The following is an 18,636-nucleotide window of genomic DNA, read 5'->3' as shown; positions in this document are numbered from 1 at the left end:
TTGGACTGCATCGTCCTGGGTCCCTGCCTGAATCAGCCTGGCTCGGGAGATCCTGAGTGATTCTGGAATGGCAAACAGTCTCTGCTCCCTGGCCCAAAGGGGATGTTTGCAGAATCAAGTGTCACATTCTTATAGATCGAGTTACCCCAGGCCCAGCTGGGGCTGATCTCTAAAGAGGTGGCTGCAGAGACAGCTGTTGAGACAGCCCTGCCTCACTGTTCCCACCCTCAGGAGATGAATTTGGTGGGCCGTGGTGGCCTGGCTGGAGGGCACTGGCTTCATGCTGCCCACACTGGAGGCGCCCAGTTCACTGCAAGCTTCTCCCTGCTGCCTTCCTATTTCTCTATGTGCACCCCCAGCCTACCCCATTTCCACTCAGGCTCCAGAGCATTCCCAAGGACGAAGGGACCCATGAAGGAAGTCACCACAAAGAAATTCTCCCAACTGGGGCCATCTGGGCAGCCACTAGGGAGAGATACGGGGCTGTTCCAGCCTCACAGGGGCAGTAGGAAGCACTGAGCATGGTGTTTAAGCCTTAGTTTCTTCATCTGTAAAGTGAGTGCAGTAAGAGCCCCTATTAAATGAAATAAAAACATGTAATATGCTGGGTCTGGAGGCTGCCGCACAGTCTGCACTCAATAAATGGGGGCTCCTTTTTATTAGCAAGTGTCCCATAGCGCAGAGCACTGCGCAGGGCAAACTGTTCTCATTCTGAGTCTCAGAATGGATGTCTGGGGGCTGGTCTGAAATGTCTTGAGTGTGGAGATTCCATTTCTGGCACAAATTCACAGTGCTCTCTCAGGATGCTTTGAGGAAGAAGGGGGGCCACCTGTGATCCCCACACATCAGGGTAGGGAGATCAGGCCACCTCTCCACTGACAGTCTGGACAAAGATGGCAGAAGAGAAGGCCTGGGCTACTCTGGACACAACTCTGGTCTCCCTAGCACAGCCCCCAGTGTGGACCCAAAATGGACTCTCAATGTCCAGGCTGCCCCTCGGACCCTAGAGCTGAGACCCTTAGTGGAAGGGAGGAGGAGGGCGGTGTCACAGCTGCGAGAAGCCATGGCAAGCGATTCACATCCTCAGCTGAGTGCAGCTCAGCCCTCACAGTGCTCCCACGGCTTAAAGACTTTCTGCTCTCCCCAAGACAGGGCTGGGGGCCTTGGGAGGGGCTGCATTGAGACCACAGGTTTGAGCAGGGCAGTCTTTTCCCAGCAGGGGAGGTGGGGGAAGGGGCCACAATTGAGGGGGCAGGGAGGGCGGGCTGGACAGGGATGGGAAAGGCCTCAGTGCTCAGCACGACAGAGTGGGGGCTGCTTGCTCTCTCCCAGCCTTAGTGGCCCCCATTGTCCCCAGCCACGCTGCTGATGTGAGCTGCCCTTTGGCTTGAGATGCTCTCTAAGGCAGCGTTGCAGGCTCAGAAGGAGGAGATGGGTGGAGAAGCTCGCCCCAGGAGGGTGACTACAGGAGCAATGGGCCCCTCAGGTACACTGGTTTCTGCCTCACTGCTGCCTGCTCTTCTGCCCACCTCCGGCTCTGGCTCATCCGCTCTTGTAAGCAGGGTCCTGGGCTGGGTGCTGCAGGCGCATGAGGGAAGTGGGAGCCAGGACAGGGCAGCCAGGAAGGCACGCCTTCCAACACTGCACTCCAAGGACCTCAGCGGTTTTACTCAGGGGTGCCACTGAGGCACAGCCCCCTGGAGATGGTGGGCAGCTGCTGCAGCCGGGGCTGAGGGAGAGGGGGGCCCACAACCTGGCTGTGTGTCTTGGGAGAGAGGCTCTCTGTGAGGGGCCCAGGAGAGTGGGATTTCCATTCCCCAATCCTGCAGAGGGCAGGAGCGTGAGGGAGAGCCTATCCCTCAGCTGAAGGCCACTGTGCCTTGCATTTCTGGTTTGGGCAAGGGAGGAGCCTGCCAGGCCCTGGCAGGAAGTGCATGTGACCGGCGGCTGGCCAGGGGCACAGAGATGCACTCCACACAGAAACCAGGCTGGCGGGGTGGGCAGCCGGGGAGCCAGCCCTGCAGATGTTACTAAGTGAAACCTGATGTGGCGACATGAGAATCCACAGAACGTCTCACAAACAACCTGCCCCGGGATGTTTTGGATTGAGTTTTGTGGTTATGACGTGAAGGAACCTCACATGTCAGGATAAAAATAGCCCTGGCTTCAATACATAATGCGAGTTACAGTTCAACAGAACCAGATGTGAAAACGTCAGCCACGCAGTTCAGGCCCAGCAGGCTCCCTGCTCCACTCCGGCCTCCCTCCCTGCTGGGGTCGGGGTCCATGTGCCCGGACAGCCCATTGTGGGCTCAAGATCTGCTGCCTGGAGGATACGAGGGAAGGGCCAGAGGCTGCTCAGGGCACCCAGAGTCCAAGGGACCACATCGGATCCAGGCCCTGTCGCTGACTAGCAGGGAAGGGGAGGCAGTGCTGCCTTCTCCAAGGCCAGCTCCTCTCCAGTGAACCAGGCAGGGCTAAAGAGCATCAAGGCGTGCTTGGCACAGGAAGTAGTCCACGGAAGGGGTGGGTGATGGAGAGTCTCGTATGGAACCAAGAGGACAGGGTGGGGAAGGGGCAGCTTCCCCCTAGAATCAAGTGGCTGGGAGAAAGCGAGGCTTAGCAGGGTCTTGGGGGTGTAGAGTCTGCAGAACTGGAGGGGGTGCAGAGTTACATGGACAAAGTCCCCTGCAATGGCATCATCTTGGGAACCCACCCAAGGGGCGATCACTTTCTCATCTGTGGGCCGGCCTGGGTCGGCAGGACAGGAGCACTGAAGGCATCAACCATAGCCAGGAGACTTTGCAGCTGCTCAGGTCAGAGCGAGAGAGAAGCTGATGGGACACAGCAAGGCCCAGAGGGGACTTCCAGCTGACGCGGCAGTGGAGAGGTCACATAGCAGTCTGCCACCGGGAAAGAGCTGTTGCTGCAGGGTGAGGGCTGGGGCCAAGGGCAGTGAGGAGAGGGTGCGGAGGAAGGCTCCCAGGGGCAGGAGGGCTGGACTGCTGGGGCTTCCAACTGGACAAGGGAGGGCCTGGCAGCACAGGCATGAGAGGATGCCGCTCTGGGCAGCAGTGCAGGTGATTGGTGCCCCTGCCTTCCATTATTTTATTGAACTTTCAAAAATGGGCACTGACCCTTACTGGGCACCTGGTGCCTGGGATTCTGGGATGCGGAAACTTGGCCTTTGTGGCCTGCCATGCTGCTATTCAAACTGAGCTGATCACACAAATCACCCAGCACTGGGCGACGCTGAGGAGCCTCTATCTGCACTTTCAGCAGAGGTTCTAAGAGGTCACAGCCAGGAGGGAGCAGATGTGAACTCCGCCACCCACCCAGGCAGCCTGAGACAAGCAAGTGGGTTGGAACAGAGGGGCAGGAGAAGCTGGGCTCTCCAGGGAAGCCTCCCAGAGGGGCCCTCTGCACTGGCCTGTAATAACCAGGATACAAGCAAAGGCCCCCTTCATGTTCAGGGAGCATTTAGCTTAGCCCTTGCCATGTGGGAGCTCACAGAGCCCCCAGGCGCCCCAGCACATGGTTTATAGAGAGGGAAGAGGTGGCAGTGAGGTAGGACCCTCGTCCAAAGTCACAGGACGGATGGGCAGAGCAGGGCTGTGAACTTACATCCCTCTGACCCCAGTGCCTGTGATCCCTAATGCTGCTTCCTGAGGCTGGGAGGGGTGATTGGGAGGAAAGGGCTTCAAAAGAAACAGGCAGTGCTTTCCTGGGGCTGGTGTGGCTGCAGGAAGTGGTGGCAGGCAGCGAAAGACAAGAGATGAGGCACTGCCATGACCTGAGGCCAGGAAGGGGTCTCTGAAGTCACTGTGAAGAGAGGAGACATGCCCCCATCACTGCCAGGCTGTGGCCATGGCCTGGCCCCTCTCCTCCTCCCCTCCGGCCGTGGATGCTTCCAATGCCTGGTGCAGGTGGGATTCCTGAGAGTCGGGTGAGGTGTGTGGGCTCTCGGGCCAGGCTCCTGGCCCAAACAAGTGGGGAATGACACAGTGCTGGCCTCTCAGAGCTGCTGCGAGGTCCCCAGGGGCTCACCCAAAAAGTCAGCACATGTGAGTGCTCAGAGCAGGGCAGGGCCTAATGTGACCTCAGCCAGCGCTGGCAGCCATGATGATTGCTGCCGTGATTACTGGGGAAAATGGCTTTCTGGCTTTCTGCTAGAACTTGTTTCTCTCTGGTGACATGAAGATGCTGCTGACATTTGGCTACAATAGACTGTCCTGGGCTACAAAGAATGAAACCAAATAAGAATATGTCATTATTACCCATTTTTAGAGTCAGGGGTTAAAACACCTTGGGCCACTGAGTCCCGCAAGGTATACTGACACGAACAGTTATTTTGTTTTATTTTTTTTTGAGATGTAGTTGCCCAGGCTGGAATGCAGTGGTGTGATCTCGGCTCACTGCAACCTCCACCTGCTGGGTTCAAGTGATTCTCCTGCCTCAGCCTCTCGAGTAGCTGGGATTACAGGCGCGCACCACCATGCCTGGCTAAATTTCATATTTTCAGTAGAGATGGGGTTTCACCATGTTGGCTAGGGTGGTCTCAAACTCCTGACCTCAGGTGATCCATCTGCCTTAGCCTCCCAAAGTGCTGGGATTATAGGAGTGAGCCAACGTGGCTGGCGACACGAACGGTTTTTATCCCAGCAGCAATGGGCCCCGTGGCAGGCAAAGTCAGGGAAGACTGGGTTTTAGGGGTGAACATCAGTCCTAGGGTGACCTTTGGCCTCAGACTGACACACTGCAGTGCACGGCCAAGGACCCTAAAGGCTGACTGGGTCTTCCCAGGCCTGGCTGCACCCTCTCTGGCAGCAGAGATGTCCAGGCCCCGTGAGTCCAGGCATCTCTCTAACAAAGGGCTGATCCCAGAGGCCTCCTCTGTCCTTTGAAGCTTTCTGCACAGGCTCAGGGTATGGCAGGCCCACAGGCCTGTTTGACATCCCTGTCCCCAGAGCCAGGAGGACCTCCGCAGACTCCCCTGAGTGGAGACAGGAAATACAAAAGGAGGAGACACAGGAGACCCCAAGGGTGGGAGACAGGAAAGCATGGTGTCCCTCAGCCAGCTTCCTCCAGAGCTGCCCACCCAGGCCGCTCCCCATCCTGTTTGCCCCCAGGCCATTCTCTACCCCATCCTGGGGCTCTGCACGGGTCAGGAATGAGGGAGGCAGCGCGGGAGAAGTCTCTGCCTTCACTGCTCTGTGAGGGAGGGGGAGATGTTTATGCCAGGACAGGCGAGAGGAAAATCCCATGTGGGCGACTCTGCCTCGGGGGGCCTTGGGAACCACGGCTGTGGTGCATTTAGGCCAACACAGCAGCTACCCAGGCGTGTGATGGGCTTGCTTCTCCACTGCTGTGTGTGATCCGCGCCATTTGGTTCCCTACAGATGCCACCAACTTCATCTTTGCTAGGCTCCCTGCCTCTGAGGCTTTCCAGACAGTCCCTTTGTGCCTTTGGGGCAATCTCCCCTACAGGGACACAGCACTGCTGCCTCCAAGTTCTCCAAGTTCTCAGGGCTGCGCCCTGGAGAGCCAGAGGCAGGCAGAATCCAAACAGGAAGAGGGTATGGCTTCACAGCCTTGTCCATGTGCATGGCCAGATGGAAACAGAACGAGCCTCTTGCATGCCTGAGAAGCAGTCTGGGAAGGAGCAGCTCGCGGAGGGATTGAGTGTGCACTTCCTGCTTGCCTTCTGACCTCAGCACCACCCCACACACCCTCAGTGCCTGGCGCATGCCCTCCGGGCAGTGGAGGTGGGAGAGGGGGGCAGGGCATGCTCTGGCTCCCTCGGCTGTTCCCTTACTGGTTTGAGCTGACCTTTTAAAATCATGGCCCCATCTGTAAAATCTGATGCCAGCTGCGGACATACGCATGTGCACACACGTGGATCTGCTTGGAGGCTTGAGGCCTACACGTAAGACTCAGGTTAAGAGCTCCTGGCCCACAGAGTTGTGGATTCTCCTCCCGCAGCCCCCACTGCTCCTTGGCTGTGGATTCTTGAAGCAAGAAGTGTGACTGGCTGCGGGCACTTCCTTGGTGTTCTTTCCAGGACGGAGTTTCTGCCCATCTGGCATGCTTTGCTGTTTTTCTATGAATGCCGAGTGAGTCCCTGGCTGATGTGAGCTAATCTGACAGCCTCGGTGAGCTGGGGCAAGAGTCTCTACTGATGTAGCCTCGTTCACGGCCCGCCCATCTTGGCATGGCCAGGAGCTGGGGTTCAGAGTGCCCTGCCATATAGTGCCCCCGGCCCTGGTGCCCGAGCAGCGCAAAGGGCTTGATGCTGCAGGGCCCGCCAGGGACCCCCGGGTCAGGCTCTGCTCCCCCAGGGCACATACCCTACTCCCTCCAGCCCAGGCTGCCCTCAGCAGTTTCCTGGTCCTCCTTCCACGAGCAGGAGCCCAAATCACAGCCATCAACTTCTCTGTGCCCGGGAGGAAGAGATAAAACAGAGAAGACAGGTCACAGAGGGCCTGGGAGGCCTGGGTGTCGGCCCTGTCACAAAGCTGTGCTGCCTTCAAGTTCTCTGCTGCGGTCAATTTGAGAAGGAGAGAAGAGGCTGTGGTGCCTGCTTCGAGGGGAGGGAGAGGTGAGGGCGCGCCCCCAGGGCTCCTCTGCCCGGGCCTCCTCCCTGTAGAATGTCTCCTCTTGGCTACTGCCTGTCTTCTGGTCAGTTCTTGCTGCTCCTCCCCACTAGACCCTCCCTTCCTAAGGAAGAGCTCTCCTTTTTTCTCTTCCTTGTCCACCCCCTTTGCTGGGCCCCCATACTCCACCTCTGGCATTCCTGCCGTCTGTCCCAAGGACTTAAGGTTGGTCCCCATGTGCTGACTTGGGGACACAGGATGGAGAATGGACTTGTTCGCCGAGGGATAGAGGGGGGGAGTCCCAGGGTCAGGATGTGGGAACCACTTCGCTTGGTGTTCTTTCCCTTGGTGTCAGTTCACGGCCACTGACTGCCTAGAGCTGGGCTCCTGGGCAAGGCCCCACATGGGCCTTCTATGACTTGACCTGGCATGTCCTGGGGCACAGGCAGGCCTGCGGGGCTCTGGCCACCCCTTGAACTTCTCAGGCACTGGGCCTGGTCTCAGCATCAAACAGGGCTGGGGCGCCTCCCACTGAGGCCAAGGAGGTACTCTCAGGCTGAGACCAGCACGGCTAGGCTGTGGGGGGGAGGCTGAGGCTACAAGGTCCCTAAACCTCTATGACGCATGAGGCTGCATCAAAGTGAGAGGTGGAGCCAGCTGGACTTCCTGGGTAGAGGTGAAGCCCGCTGGACTTCCTGGGTCGAGAGGGGACTTGGAGAACTTTTCGGTCTAGGTAGAGGATTGTAAACGCGCCAATCAGCGCTCTGTGTATAGCTAAAGGATTGTAAATGCACCAATCAACACTCTGTAAAAACGCACCAATCAGCACTGTGTGTCTAGCTAAAGGACTGTAAACGCACCAATCAGCACTCTGTGTCTAGCTAAAGGATTGTAAATACACCAATCAGCACTCTATTAAAACACACCAGTCAGCACTCTGTGTCTAGCTAAAGGATTGTAAATGCACCAATCAGCACTCTGTAAAAACGCACCAATCAGCACTGTGTCTAGCTAAAGGATTGTAAACGCACCAATCAGCACTCTGTAAAAATGCACCAATCAGCCCTCTGTGTCTAGCTAAAGCATTGTAAATGCACCAATCAGCACTCTGTAAAATGGACCAATCAGTGCTCTGTAAAATGGACCCATCAGCAGGACATGGGCAGGGCCAAATAAGGGAATAAAAGCTGGCCGAGCCAGCAGCAGCAACCCTCTTGGGTCCACTTCCATGCTGTGGAAGCTTTGTTCTTTCATTCTTCATAATAAATCTTGCTGCTGCTCACTCTTTGGGTCCACACCACCTTTAAGAGCTCTAACACTCACTGTGAAGGTCCGTAGCTTCATTCTTAAAGTCAGCGAGACCACGAACCCACCGGAAGGAGTAAATTCCAGATACAAAGAACAGAGACCCCCATGGAGACACCTGAGATTCACTGGGAACTTTCCTACCAACTGTGTCCCCAGGCATTTTCCAGGACTGCATCGCCAGAGGGAAGTGGCGTCTGCCAGGGCCCAGGGAGAAGAGTCCCTGCCATCTGGAAGGGACTGAGGGACGAGCGCTAGGGATGCTATAGCCACCTTTACTTCCAAGGACTGCCCAGAAACAGCCTGTGAGAATAATGCCGTCTCCTGCCTGTGCTGCCTGCCACTATTTTTAGCTTCTCAGAGAGAAAGGGAATGGCCACCTAGTATTCCACCCGTGAGACCCCAAGACCGAAGCCCCTGGATTCCAGACTGGAGAGGTGCTGCCCAGGCAGAGAGACCAGCAGCCGACCCAGATGGTTTTATGTTTAGTCTATGGCTCAAAGGCATCAAAGGTGCAGGGAGATGCGGAGAAAGTCCTGTGAGGGTCTCTGGAGGCTGCTAGAGGACGAGAGCTGCCTGCCTCTGGGGGTTCTTGAGGTGGGAGATTGCCAGTAGCAACCCACAGACCCCTCACATCCTGGCCGAGCTCCAGAGCTCCTGAGCAACAACCCAAAGGACCGCTGTGGTCCAGCCCAAGACCTGGCACTGGCACTAAGGCCCCTGAGGCTGGAACCTTCAGGAGAAGACTTACCGGAGGTGTTCAGTAGGCCGGCTCTGCTGGGGGTAGGCACCTGGAGCTCTGAGTGGCTGGCCCGGAGGTCAGGGCCATCGAGGGGGCCTGGGTCATCCGTCTGGCCTGCAGGGGAGGAAGCGATTTCTGCCAGCACCTCCAGGTCCTTCAGGATCACCTGGGGAGAGAAGCGGGGCGGCAGGGATGAGCTCTCCGCTGCGAGCTGTGCTGACCTGGGCAGAGGTGCGGTGGGTGGCACAGAGCCACCTGCAGTGGGGAGGGGTCTGTAGATGACAGCAGGCTGGGAAGAGCCACTAAGGCCACAGCTGGGGCATGCTCAGAAAAGTGAAACAAAGGATCCAGATAGAAGGGAACACAGACTGCAGTGAATGGGACCTCTGGGGGAAGGAAACTGGAATCCGAGGTTCAGCGAGTCAGCTTCCTCATGATCCCTCTCCTCTTGGGTCCCTTGAACGGTTCTGAGAGTCCCTGGGAGTCACAGGACTCAGGAAGCAGGGTGTCGTCTGCACAGTGTGCATTTAAAGGCCCCCAGGCTGCGCAAGACTCCCAAAGTGCCCTCCAGGCCATGTTCCACTGTGTCCACTGTGTGGAGCAGCCACGGCCCCACCCACCATCAGGCCACAGAACAGCTTCTTCTGCAGAGGTGACACCAGGCCACTGTAGACCCTAAAGGGCCCTCCACATTTGGCATGCTACTCTGGTCTCCAAGGTAAAGGACTTCCCAATGTCCGGACACGTCAGGTGGTCCTCGGTGGCTCTAAAGTGTCCCTGCACAGATTTGGGTGGGGCGAGACCCCAGCCTGACCACCTGCCTGCTGAGTTCTTCTGAAACAGAGGCAGAGCAGGGCGTGGGGCCAGCGCTGAGCGTGAGTCCAGGTCAGCGCTGTATCACAATGTCCCCAGGGTTGCTCTACAGCCCCTGTATCCTTAGAAGCTGCCTCTCCTCGCAAAGCACCCATCTTTGCCTGGCACCAAGAGCTGGCAGGGTGGCAAAGTCCAGCCCACCACTCTGCTGCAATGGGCAGTAGGGAAAGGGGCTGGGGCCCTGCCCTGTGGCAGGGGCTTCGCTGTGCATGCGTGTGTGTGTGTGTGCACCTGCCCCAGGGGCTGCTGAGGCTTCCTGGCCACCTTCTGCTGGCTGGCTTGTCCTGCAGGGAACTCCTCACACTGCAGGTGATCGCCTGCTCTTTCTGCCCCTCACTCCTCTCTTGCTCCGGGCTAGGGAACGTGCCTGTCCCCTCAAAAGGTGTATCTCTGGACTGCCCTGTGCCTAGCAAATGCCCAACAAACATCAGTTGAATGGGTGGTTGCCTGCGTCTCTTCCTGGGCTATTCTGAGCCCAGGCCAAGAATAACCACAGCAACCGGGGGCTTCAGCCCTGGACCAGGGGAAGTGGGACAGAGCCTGATGGGCAGGGCCACATGTGCCAAGACTGGCCAGGTGGCTGGAATATGGAAATACAAGATAAGGTTAGCACTGTAGGGCTCCTATTGAGGGATTAAAATGTTCTGGAATTAGAATGGGGTGATGGTTGCAAAAAGCTTGTGAATATACGAAAAGCCAGTGAATTCTATGCTTCAAAAGGGCAAATTTTATCTCGAAAACAAACAAGATAAGGCCTACCCCCCTGAAAGCCGTTCCTGTCAATGCAAACACTGTGCCAGTGCCTCCCCCACACTGCCCAATTCTCACTTCTCCTCTTGGTTCCTCTAGGCCAGCCCTGGCACACCTGGCCGGGAACCCCTTTGCTTGCTCACCCATTCCCGCCCCTCAGTCTTCAAAGAGCGTCACGTGTTGGCACGCAGTCTCCCAGCCTCATCCAGGCAGGAGCCGGTGCTCACTCTCACAGACCCGCCTCCTACTGTCCAATTCTGTACTTCCCTTTGTTCCTCTCCCACTCATGGAGACTGGGATGTCTGTGGGCCCCTGAGCCCCTGTTCTGTGCCAGTGGCTGCGCTGGATTTTGGGGCTGTACAGGTGAGTCACAGCCACTCCTGCCCATGGCCTGGCACACAGAATGGAGAGCTGATGAATCCACGTGGCTGAGACACATGGCTGCCACACAGCCCAGTCATATGGCAGAAGCAAGGGGTGCCCCTGCACCCAGGCCAGGAGCCGGGGATCCCTGCGCGGGTCTCAGCCTGGAAGCAGGGAGGGCCAAGGCCTCTGCTCCCACTGAGGACAGCCTCCAGGGATTCTTTACTTCAGCCACAGAAGAAAGACAGAGGGCAGAAGCCAGGATGGGCAAGTGGCACAGCAATATATGACGCCACGGTCCTGCCCGATTCAGCCCCTGCACACCTGCCACGGCAGGATGTACAGAGGCCACGCACCCCCATGCTTGCTTGACTGTCCAAGCACGGCCAGGGAGGGGACCTGAGACCAGGAAATAGAGTTGGGGGAGAGTGGGGGAATGACTCACCCAAAATTAAACAGCGAGCAAGAGTCAAGCCGACAGCTCCTCAAACAGTTACCCAGAGAGCTGCCATAGGTATACTCCCACTCCTAGGCAGTTACCAAGAGAACCGCAAATGTCTGTGCACATCAAACTTACATATAAACGCTCACAGCGGCATTTTTCCTAATAGCTAGAAAATGGAAACAACTCAAAGGTCCTGCAGTGGAGACACGAAGAAACGGAACGTGGCACATCCACACCAGGGAATATTATTTGGTAATAAAAAGAAATGAAGTACCTGCTACATGTGGATGAACCTTGAAAAAAACCTGCCGAGAAGTCAGTCACGAAGTCCACACCCTGTATGATGACTCCATTAACAGGCAAATCCACATAGACAGAGGGTGGATTTGTGGTTGCCAGGGGCTGTGGGGAGGGAGGCATGGGAAGTGACTCCTAACGGGTGCAGGGTATGTATAGGGCTTCTTTCTGGGGTCATGAAAATGTTCTGGAATTAGTAGTGATGGTTGTATAATCTTGTCAAAATACTAACAGTTACTCTACGGTATACTTTAAAAGTATATACTTTTAAAGTATACCATAGAGTCGTTTTTATGAATTTTATGGTATGTGAATTGTACAAAAAAAAGGGGGACAGGCCAAGCGCGGTGGCTCATGCCTGTAATCCCAGCACTTTGGGAGGCCAAGGTGGGTGGATCACGAAGTCAGGAGATTAAGACCATCCTGGCTAACACGGTGAAACCCTGTCTCTACTAAAAATACAAAAAATTAGCCGGGTGTGGTGGTGGGCGCCTATAGTCCTAGCTACTCGGGAGGCTGAGGCAGGCGTGAACCTGGGAAGCAGAGCTTGCAGTGAGCCGAGATCGTGCCACTGCACTCCAGCCTGGGCGATAGAGCAAGACTCCATCTCATAAACAAACAAACAAACAAAAAAAGGGGTGGGGGGACAAAACCCCAAATCAGCAACCTAATTCCTAACCCATCTGCTCTTGCTCTGCCCACAGCCCGAGGTGGTAGGGTCTCACCCACTCCCTGGGGTCCCTCGCCTGATCCAGGGGAGAGGAGGAGCATGGGGAGGCGACCTGTGTCTCTTTACATCACTTTGCCCACCGACCCCATGCTGCCATCCCACCTAGGTCTGTCTGTGCAAGGGGACAGAGGCACATGCCTCTGGGCAGCCAACACTGGTGGCCACGTGCAGCAAGGGAGGAAGTGAGGAGAAAAGTGTGAGCCAGCGGGGCGGCTGGGGCCAGGCCAGCTCTCGGCAAGATCCCTGTGCCATGCGGACAAACTGATTCATGCTGGGTATCCGGCAGGTACCTATTTCCCTGTCGGAAAAGAGGCCTGGAAAAAGCCACCAAGAGGCCTGGCCTGTGCAAGGTTGTTTCCACCCCTTGAGTGGCTCCAGGGCCAGCAGAGCAGGCTGTCCTCGCTCCCGGCCACAATGAATGCCTTTACTTGTCACCAGTCTCACCTCACATGATACACACAAGGGATCTGAGACTTGGACAGTCACTTGCTCAAGGTAACAGTGAGTCCACCTCAAACCCAGCTCTGGTCCCCAAACCTGAGCCTGCTGATAACACTACACAGGGTGCTGTGGTCAGACAGTCCTGACATCCAATCCTGATCCTGGACCAGTTAACTTCAACCACACAACGCTCCCTTTCCGGACAGCTACTGAGCAGCTGCTGTGAGCTGGTCCTGTGCTAGCTATAAGAGACACAAGGCCAGACAGGCCAGGCTCTGCCTTCAGTGAGGTCACGGACTCCCGGAGGAGTCAGGCAGTGAGCATTTACTGATAATACAGGGCGGGTGCCAGGGTCCCATTGATGATGCCTGAGGGGAGCCAGGAAGCTCTGGAAGTAGTTGAGCATGAGTTGGCCAAGGGAGTGAGAAGGGAGAGAAGGGCATTCGAGAATGGCATTCAAAGTATTCTCTTACCTAGCATAAGCCATTCATGGATGCAGAACCACGTGGCACATTCCAGGAAACTAGGCTTTGGGGCCAGCTCCAGAGTGGGGAATGGGGCCAGAGGTGAGGGTATGGCCAGAAATCAGGCCAAAGTGGTAGGCAGGGCCAGACCTTCAAGAGCTCATGACACAAGGCCAGGTGCAGTCGCTCACACCTGTAATCCCAGCACTTTGGGAGGCCGAGGCAGGCTGATCACTTGATGTCAGGAGTTCAAGACCAGCCTTGCCAACATGGCAAAACACTCTCTCTACTGAAAATACAAAAATTAGTTGGGTGTGGTGGTGCGAATCTGTAATCCTAGCAACTCAGGAGGCTGAGGCAGGAGAATTGCTTGAGCAGAGGCTGTAGTGAGCTGAGATCGCACTACTTCACTCCAGTCTGGGCGACAGAGTGAGACTGTCTCAAAAAAAACCCCAAAAAACCATAAACCAAAAAAGAGCTCATGACACAGACAACGAAGTCTGAACTTCATTTTGCAGAGGATGGGAGCCTTGGTTTCCCCATATGCGCAATGGAGATTGGACCTTGCCAGGCTGTTGTGAAGGTTACAAGAGATACTTGATGTGCAAAGCACGAAAAGCAGGAACACAAGAAAGGCTGGCTCACCACTTCCATTCCAAGATTTCAGGTCTCACAGCTGAGCTGTTCCCCGGCCCAGGCTTAGTGACTGAGCATGGACAGCAGTGCCCACACCAAGGGCTTCCAACCCCGCTTTCTCCCCTGCAGAGAATGTGCTTAGCCCACCTCAGTACTACTGCCTCCCACCCCACTGTAGAGCACAGCCAGCAAAGCTGCATATTTTACATTTTCAATTCTCTTATTTTAGAAAGTTTAACACCAAATGGCAAATGAATGCAAATTACACTTCAATTGCACAATTAAAGCCGGAAATGTTGTCTACAGGTTCCTTCAGTAATCCCAGCCACTCCTCTTGTGCTTACATATCATAGGATTTGTCTCTGGTCCCCAGAGGCTGGCAAAAAGCCCACAGCCCTGCCTGGGATGACACTGTGTGCGCTTGTGCGCACACACAGCACCCCTCCAGTCCCTTAAATAAAGCAGGACCCCGAAACAGCATCCCCATCTTCCTTCAGCCTCCTAGAGGTGAGGAGAAAGGGCCACCCAGATGGAGGGCAAGGAATGGCTTGAGGTGGAGCCTGGGGTGTAGAGAGCCGGCTGATTCCCGGCTTCTGTGTTCCTCCAGTCTGGCTGCTGCTTCGCTCCCAGTTGCTAGCAAACCTGACTCAGTCCAGGGTGTGACCTTGAGGCTCTGGAGCACCAATCTTGATGCAGACCTTGGCCAGGACTCTGTCTCTGCCTGGGGTGGAAGAGAGGCCCTGGTGAAAGGAAGGCCCTGGGAGGCAACCTCAACAGGGGGTCTGGGACCCAGCACCAGAGACCCTGGGGAGCTGCTCTTCCAGCTGCACCTGGCTTTGAGCCTCTGTGGTCCTGGAGACCCTACAATCCTTGGTGTATAGGTAGAAAGCTCCGGGAGGAGAAGGTGATCTCAGTGGCCTGGCTTACTGTGCACCCCTCTCAAGGCCTGGAGGAAAGGCCCCAGAGCTAAAGACACGCTGCTAGGCCACTCCTGCTTCAGCCTCCAGGAAAACAGACCTAGTCCTCCTTCCAGTGAGCAGGCTGGCTGGGCCTGTAGTCCTGGCTCTGACGATGAGAAAAGGCTCAAAGAAAGCGGGAGGAAGCCACACCAATTAGTATGCGCTACACAGCTTTTTTGCAAAATGAATATAAAACACTTGTGCTTTCTTTTTGTGTGAGAGAAAGAAGGGAGGAAAGAGAGGGAGGGAGGGAGGTTACAAGAAAGCAATATTCTGCAGGAGCAGGAGCAGGAGCGCCTGCCGTTACCATGGTGACAGGCGGGGGTGGGGAAGGCCCATCAGCAGGCCCCTGGTTTCGGAGTGCAGTGAGCTGGCCATCGGTGGAGTGAAAGGGTCAGGGTTGGTGGCACCTGGGTGTGGGCAGCATCTCACAAAGCAGCTCTGGGCGGGGGCTCAGGGTGAGGGGAAAGGGCTTCTTGCCTTCCACGGCGGTGACTTTATACCAGCAAAGGGCATATTTCAATGTGGGAGGAGGGTGAGTGTCTGGGTGGGGCCACCCCAGGCTGTTGCCCCACTGCATTCTAGCAGGTGAAGCCTAGTCTCTCTGGGATGGTGGCTGCTCTCCCTCTGCTCTGGCTGGTCCATCCAGGCACTCATTGTCCCACCACCTGGTCCCAGAGCAGCCCTGAGGGACCTTGGGATGGAAGGCTCCCAGCGCTCACTCTCTCCAGGGTGCTGCGGCAGCTCCTTTTACCATCCTGGGAACAGCTGGGAACTGGACACCAGCTTTGCACAGTCAAGTGTCAAGGCTGGGAGGCCCGTTCTCACCTCCTACCAAGATTTCTGAACATAAAGTCCCAGGGCAGGGCACTCGGTCTCAAATGAATAAACACTTGCTGACCTCCAGCATTGGACAGGAAGTGGAAGATGGATGGCTCTGAGCAGCTCCTGCCAAGGAGCATGGAAGGAAAGGCCGCCTACTTCACTCTACCCACTGATCCTTAAGAAACTTGGTCAAAGGTTCACACAGGCCACTGGTCGGCTGATGAGGCCCTAGGAGTCAAATGACTCAGCGTTCTAGCTCCTGAAGAGGGAAACCTTCTTGTGTTGACAGGAAATCCCCAAGCTGGGCCCTCTCCAGGCCTGGCCAGGAAGAAGCTGCAAGAATGTTTCCGATGGACACACTTGGTACTGGTGGGGAGAGGTGAATTCAGGCTAAAGGCCTTGGAAGCTGAGGTCTGGCCAGTGCAGGCCACTGCCAAGGGTTGTCTGATGCTTCTGCCTGGAGCGGTCAGGTCGCAGGGCCTTGCCTGAGATCTGGGTCAGGTCCAGCTGCTACTTCTTGTGAAGTGGAGCTGATGTGAAGTACACAGGCCCTGAGGTCAGAAATTCCTGGAAAACCCTGGGGTCTTCTGCTTCACTCCAAGTGGGAGCCTGGCTCCATCCTTCGTGAGGGGTGTAGCCTGGCTGGCCAAGCCTCCTCAGTCCCTGACCACATAAGGAATGGCTCTTGCTGCCCTGGTTTAGGGGCATCGGCCAGAGAGCTCACCCTAGGGAGCCGGGCTGCTGTATCCAGGAAGGGTCACCTGGGGGAGCCACGGGAAGGACAGTAGGGCTCCCACTGCTGAGAGCATGGAAGAAGGCACTGGCACAAGCTGACACCGGGGCCAGAGGCCTCACCCTGGACACAGAGTAAACATGAGCTGCAGAAGGCAGCAATCAGGCCCTGGCCCTGGCCTGGGAAAGGGGTGGCATTCTGAGAAACGCCCTAGTCTGCACGGGGTCACAGCAGCCCTGCCTTCTGCAACAAGGAAGGAAAGTGTTGCCTAAAAGAATGCTTAGATTTGGTGGTGGGAAAGGAGCACTACTTAAGCCTAGACCTATTTTATTTCCCATTGAGAAAACTATCCTGATAGAAAATGTTTTGTCTTGGTAAAGCAAAAGCAACCTAAAAAAAAAAAAAAATCATAAATCTCAGTTTGTGTTGCGTGACTTTGAACACAAGCCCTTGGGGATGAGGGCAGCGTTCTGTTTAAACATTCTGTCACCCCCCCCTTCAGTGCCCAGCACTGTGCCACATATGCCAGAGGCCAGTGCCTAACGCTGACTGTTAGGTTCCACTGATTAATAGTGACAGCACAGTGTGGGTCTGGCAGCTGAGAATACTCTAGTGGCCATCTCTCTCAGGGTAAAGGAGAAAAGAAAGGCAGCCTTGGGTAAGACACCTTTGAGACCAGATCCCTGACCTCCATCTTCTCTCCCACCCATTCCAAGGTCTCCCCTCCTTCCAGTTGATTCCAGCCATTGCTCACTTGCATCATCCTGGGCCCTGACCCAGAGGGTGCATTCTCAGGGTTATAAATTTTTCCCATGAGCTGGGCAGGGAACGGGGTGGTGCCTGCTACACTGAGGGCAGCATGAGAGTGGTGCCCACTCATACCCGCTATGGCTCTGTTACCAGGAGACAAGCCCAGGGGCCACAGCAGCCAGGAGAAGGCTCCTGCCTCCCTCCAGAGACCCGCTTTCTAGTTTACTTGCAAGCTACGCACAGCCCCCAAACTAAGGATGCAGGCTCTACCCCATAGGCCTCGCTTCCAATCTGCTATGGGAGGGCCCAGTGCAGCAGGGCAGGCCCCAGATGTGGTGCACGTCCAAGGAGATGAGCTCCTCATCCAGCCAACCTCCTATTTGTTCACATTCTCAGAGGATGTTTCTGAGTACCTACTGTGGGCTGAACAAACTGTCCTCACAGAGCTCCCAGCCAACGGGCCATGATGGAGAGAGATTAGGGCTAGGAGAGGGTCTCAGTGGACGGGGGGACATAAAGACACAGAGGGAACCTGGCCCAGCCTTGATGTGCAGGAGGAGGGTGTGTATGTGTGTGTATGTGCACATTGTGTGTGTGTGTGTGTGTGTGTGTGTGTGTGTGTGTGTGAGAGAGAGAGAGCGAGAGACAGATGGACAGATAAACGAGGCTTCACGGAGCATATAAGTGAGATCTGGCCCAAGTTACTTAACTTCTCCAGTTTCCTCTTGGGGGAAATGGGGAAAACAAACCACAGGGTTGTCTGATCATGAAGATGAACTAAGATCACTCACAGGGGGCCAAGCACAGGGTGTGGAACACAGCAAGCCAGTGTGAAAAGGGTGGATCTCATTAGCAGTGGGAGGACGGTCCCAGTCCTCTACATCTCTGGGCTCACCTGGGCTCACCCAAGCTCCCACCCAGTCTGTGGTCCTTGTGACTAGCCAACAGGGAGGTGCCTGGGAAATCCAGCTGATTCAGCCTTGGAAGAAATTTTGGCTTCTGAGGACGCAGGATCGCTAAGTGGGGTGAAAACCGGGGGCCCTGGCTTGGCTGCCTCGCCTAGGGCTGCATAGAGAGGGCACCAGGGCTGAGAGCTGGGGGCATATGGCCTGCAGTCTCCAAGCAAGATCTCATGCTGGTCTGTATCTGTGCTCCCAACCAGAGATGTGCACCAAACCCACCAGGGAGCTTGTGAAAAATACCAGCCCCTGGGCACCCAGGCTCTGCTTGAGGGACAACTGAGGAAGGCCGGAGTGAGGTCCAAGCAGCTGGAATTTAAAAGCTCCAGGGAATTCTGGTGACAGTCCTGGTTTAGATGGTTCTGCTGTGTGTTTGAGCTGGGGCTAGACAGTGTACTCAGCCCTGCAGGCAAGTCACCCTGCAGCCTGGCTCTAGGAGGTGTGAGCGAGAGCACCCATTCCTGCCTCAGGGAAAGGTCGGCTGGGCTGGCTCCCCTTTGTGAGGTTCCTCCTACCCCAGAGGCCCTGCTGCTGGGAGAGCAGCCTCCCTTTCCACCACGCTTCTCAGCCCAACCTCTGCCTTCACCAGGAGCTAGGCAGCACCCTCCTGGCCCCTAATCCACTCATAGCAGTTACTGTGCCCAGCTCTGAGTCCTCACTGGTCCATCTGTCCAGGGCAAGGAATGTGGAGAGGTAAATACTCAAACCCTCCTAGCACACAGCCCGTCTTCCCTGGAAGGAGGCAGCGAGGCTGGTTGCAGCTACTGTGGG

General features: G+C 56.0%; 1 protein-coding gene across 1 annotated transcript in view; it reads right to left on the bottom strand.

Moving 5' to 3' along the window:
• The window catches only part of VAC14 (Vac14 homolog (S. cerevisiae)), a 115,672-nt gene that overhangs the window by 48,741 nt on the left and 48,295 nt on the right, over positions 1 to 18,636 (bottom strand). The window contains exon 13 of the mRNA XM_011962121.1: positions 8,650 to 8,806. Coding sequence (XP_011817511.1) covers positions 8,650 to 8,806 — 157 coding nt within the window. The remainder of the gene's footprint in view (positions 1 to 8,649; positions 8,807 to 18,636) is intronic.

This window comes from Colobus angolensis, unplaced genomic scaffold, assembly GCF_000951035.1.
Source record: "Colobus angolensis palliatus isolate OR3802 unplaced genomic scaffold, Cang.pa_1.0 Scaffold116, whole genome shotgun sequence".
Lineage (NCBI taxonomy): Eukaryota > Metazoa > Chordata > Mammalia > Primates > Cercopithecidae > Colobus > Colobus angolensis.
The sequence above is the reverse complement of the archived record's forward strand: the minus strand, read 5'-3'. Positions and strand labels throughout refer to the sequence as shown.